General features: G+C 38.3%; 1 protein-coding gene across 1 annotated transcript; it reads left to right on the forward strand.

Annotated features, from left to right (window-relative positions):
• The first annotated feature begins 948 nt into the window (after window positions 1-948).
• On the forward strand, window positions 949-3,308 carry LOC110924226. Its single transcript, XM_022168257.1, has 3 exons — window positions 949-1,102; window positions 1,250-1,962; window positions 2,043-3,308. The coding sequence occupies exons 1-3, from the start codon at window positions 949-951 to the stop codon at window positions 3,306-3,308; spliced, it is 2,133 nt and encodes a 710-aa protein (XP_022023949.1).
• The last annotated feature ends 851 nt before the right edge of the window (window positions 3,309-4,159 follow it).

The following is a 4,159-nucleotide window of genomic DNA, read 5'->3' on the forward strand; positions in this document are numbered from 1 at the left end:
GTCTAAACTTACTTTTCTCTTCCACTACACATGATATTAGGTATATTATTTTTATTATATAATCTGGTACGTTTTCTTTAAAGGAGTATTTATACCTGATAAAACAACACAACCCGACGTAGTGAAGGAAGGTTATGATACGATCCACGTGAACACAAGTGCTTTTCAACTTTAAAAGAAAAGTAAAGGATAAAATTAATGCGGTCTTCATACTTTTTTTTTTACTTAGTACACGAAATCATTATGCTTCACAGTTTTTCATGATACCTTCTTCTACAGTTTCTTTGACTAGTTTTGTCTCTTTAATGACAGTTTTTTCAGTGGCAAACTGACTGCACTAATATTAAGGAAAAATCACCAAATTGGCCACTGCAACGCCGTCTTTGCGAAAATGGCCACCGGACACCCCTTGCCGAGCCGGTTCAAAATCCTGAAACGGCACAGGAGTTTTTTTTAACGGCCGTCCACTCCCCGGTTGACACGTGTCCGACATTCCCTGAAACGGCTTGAGAAGGAAGCTGTGAACGACACGTGGCTGTTAATGTGGAAAGATCTTAGCCAAGCCGTTACAACCGGCTCATGTGGAAAGATCTTAGCCATGTTCCTTCAACGAGCCAAGCCACGTTCTTACGAGATAGCCAAGCCGTTTCCGTACGATCTGGCCAAGCCGTTACAGCTGACATCCGAGCCGTTTCCGTGAACTACTTGTGCCGTTTTAGCTGGCTCCAAGCCGTTTTAGCTGGCGCCAAGCCGTTACAGGAGGTCCGTGCCGTTTCAACACACTGTTCGAGCCGTTTCAGCTGGCTCAAGCCGTTTCAAACCTTTATATTTAGTGAGTGGCCGTTAAAAATTTTTCCCTATATTTTTTGTATTTGTTTTTTCAACAGATTTGTTTAAAGTTATAAAAACATTTGGCATTTTGTAAAAGAAAGTTTCCAACTTAAAATTATGAAGATTCGTTTGGTTGTATACACTGGCGGAAAGTGGGAAATCGTTAATGGAAAGTTGGAGTATGTTGCTGATGCTGATTCAAGTAGACGTGGTTTAGAAATTGAACCCAACCTTTCATACACCGCTCTTTTAAGTAAAATGTCAAACATTTGTAGTTCTACAAACATTACGAAGTTATCTTATCGGTTGTCTTCCTTTAGTGATCCCATAGATATAATAAACGATGAAGATCTTGCAATTTTTTATAATTTTGCTATGGAAAATATTTTTGAAATTTATAAATTATATGTGATTGAAGTGTTTGGTGTTGGATCATCTGGTTTTTCAAGTCCAAAAAAATTTTTAGTTCCTGATTTAAATTTCTGTACTGATGAAGAAAATTATGATGTTGTAAACGACTCCCAACCAAATCCTGATAATTCTTTCGAAAATTGTTCGCGATCTTCATCAATTACTTTTGAACCAGGTCACGTATTTAATAACAAAGAAGACATGAAACTTGAATTGGGAAAAAAATGTTTGTTAGAACACTTTGAGTTTAAAGTAGATAGATCCTCTAAAACTCGGTACCAGGTGTCATGTTTGGTCGACGGTTGCGGTTGGCGTTTCCGTGCAAGGAGTTTTGGAGATAGTGGGGTGTTTTTTGTTAAGAGTTTTAACGATAAACACACGTGCTCGAAGACGCTAACGTACCCACATGTTCGTCAGGCAAACCCACATGTTGTTGCTCATTATTTAAAAGAACCTTTAAAAGACAGTGGAAGAATATATCGTTGTAATGAAATAGTGAAAGATTTTAGACAGAGATCCCAAGTTGAGATAACCACTAGTCAAGCTTGGCGTGGAAAAAGTCTGGCACTAGAGCTTTTACAAGGATCAAGCAGAGAGTCGTTCGCAGAACTACCACTTTACTGTTACAATCTTGAGCGGGCAAATCCTGGTTCTGTTACACATATCAAGACTGATGACGAGCGTCGGTTTGAGATGGTCTTTGTCGCGATTGGTGCTGCGGTAAGTTATAGCATTATCTGTTTTTATTTTGTTTCGACAAACTACATGTTCTTGACTCTTTTTAAATAATTTTGTTTCAGATTCGTACCTTTATATGCAATTTAAGACCGGTGGTGATCATTGATGCTGCACACCTAAAGGGTGAATTTAAAGGGACGTTATTTTTAGCTGTTGGGATGGATGGAAACAACCAAATTTTACCAATTTCCTACGGAATAGGAAAATCAGAGGATGGTGAATGTTGGACATGGTTTCTGTCAAAGCTTAAAGAATGTATCGGTGAAATACCTGAAATGGCCATAATTTCGGATAGAGCGAATTCTATACATCTGGTTGTTAGAAACGTCTTTCCACATGTTTATCATGGGTTATGCTGTCGTCATTTAATGATGAACCTACGTTTACCCTCTGATAAAAAAAAAGAAAATGAGAAGTTGTGGTGGAAGACATGCAAATCGTACCGATTGTCTGATTTTAACGAGTCATTTAATGCTCTTTGTCTTGCCGTTCCTAGAGTGCGACACACTCTAACAAGTATTGGGTTCGGTAGATGGGCACGGGCGCATTGTCCAGGCAATCGATATCATTATATGACATCTAACAGCGCGGAGTCTATTAACGCTTTATCTAGACACTCGCGTAAAATGCCGGTAACACAACTCTTAGAGTTCTTCCGGCAATCTGTACAAAAGTGGTTTTACGATCGCCGTTTGCATGGTATACATGAAAAACATTTACTTACACAGTGGGCACAGAAGAAAATTTTTAAAAAAATTGAAGGGTCTAGAACATGGACGGTTGCTGGGATTGAGTTAAACAGTTATTCTGTTGCAGACAGTGGAAAGGGGGGTTTAGTGGACTTTGTTAATGGAACATGTAGTTGCCGAGTTTGGCAGGTTTCTGGTTTACCATGCGGGCATGTTATCGCCGTTTCAAAATTTTTAGGTGAAACCGACTGCAGTAAGTATTGCTTCCCGTGTTACTCCAACGAAGTCTATAAGAAAACTTATGAAGAAGCGATTTATCCTCTCCCGCATAGATCTGAATGGGAGACTCCAGAAGACCTTATCAATCTTCAACCGCCACATATGACAAAGCGCCAGGCTGGTCGTCCTCGAGAAAACAACCGAATCTTATCCCGCGGGGAAGAACCTACTCCCCTCTATTGTTCCCGATGTAACTCATATGGTCATCATCGGGATGTATGTCGGCAGCCCATGCCGTCAGAAGTTCGTACTCGCAAACACCCAGACAAAGGGAAAGGGAAAGAAACCGATAATCCTGATGATTTTACACAATCTCCTGCTGATTATATGTATCCGTCTTTCAACTTGGGAGACTTTTAATACTTTATTAATTTATTTTGTGAAATTTAATATAACTTGTCGAGTAACTAGTTGCATATTAATATTGAAAATCATTTCATTAAAATATGTTATTAATTTTTTTTATATTACATGCATACATAGAACCATTAAACATTAACAGGTGTGAAGCGCCCGGTGTAGAGTTCATCTGCCATGTACCGTCTGTATCTGAAACAAGCATCCTGAAGGTTTCCTTCGGTCCATGTTAAAGAACGATTCCAAATAAGTTTTTCCATTAGCATACATATGATGACTCCTGAATTTCTGCCAACACGATTTGTTTGAGGAGGCCACACGAAATCCCCTACTATTTGCATGGAACGCGTCTCATTTATTCCTGACTGTTGCCAGTACGATATACGTCCGAGAAACCACAAAAATAAAGACTCAAATTCTAGAACAATTTGATGTACTCTTCTGTGTACGCAAAATGAATCTCCGCAATTAATCGTGTCACAATTATTAGCAAAAAAAATTCTTAATTGTAGTGACTTTATATTTATTTTAAAAAGCAACCAATTTTGTTCGTTGTCCGGTATAGGAACGTATACCTGCAAAAAAGTGAATAATTTTAGGTTCTAAATCAACGGTGTAAATTTAAAAACAAAAATTATTAGCAAAAAAATACTTTCCCAAAAATTATATCAAACACGTACAAGTTCTTATTTAAAAAAAAAAAACAACCCTGACATTTATTATCTAATAACCGGAATGGTCTTCCGCTTCAGAATCATACTCTACCCCTTCTTCCATTTCCGCACGATAAGCTTCAAAACGCACTTTATCGTACAGCCTTTCGAAACAAGATTCGTCGTCTGAGTCTGAGTCTT

This window comes from Helianthus annuus, chromosome 17 (assembly GCF_002127325.2).
Source record: "Helianthus annuus cultivar XRQ/B chromosome 17, HanXRQr2.0-SUNRISE, whole genome shotgun sequence".
Classification (NCBI taxonomy): domain Eukaryota; kingdom Viridiplantae; phylum Streptophyta; class Magnoliopsida; order Asterales; family Asteraceae; genus Helianthus; species Helianthus annuus.

Bases quoted from the DNA above. Each gene is read 5' to 3' on its own strand.
- LOC110924226 (XM_022168257.1), top strand. From the start codon at position 949: ATGAAGATTCGTTTGGTTGTATACACTGGCGGAAAGTGGGAAATCGTT. The intron at 1,103-1,249 runs GTAGTTCTACAA...ATGTGATTGAAG, and splicing joins AAGTAAAATGTCAAACATTT to TGTTTGGTGTTGGATCATCT. The intron at 1,963-2,042 runs GTAAGTTATAGC...ATTTTGTTTCAG, and splicing joins TTGTCGCGATTGGTGCTGCG to ATTCGTACCTTTATATGCAA.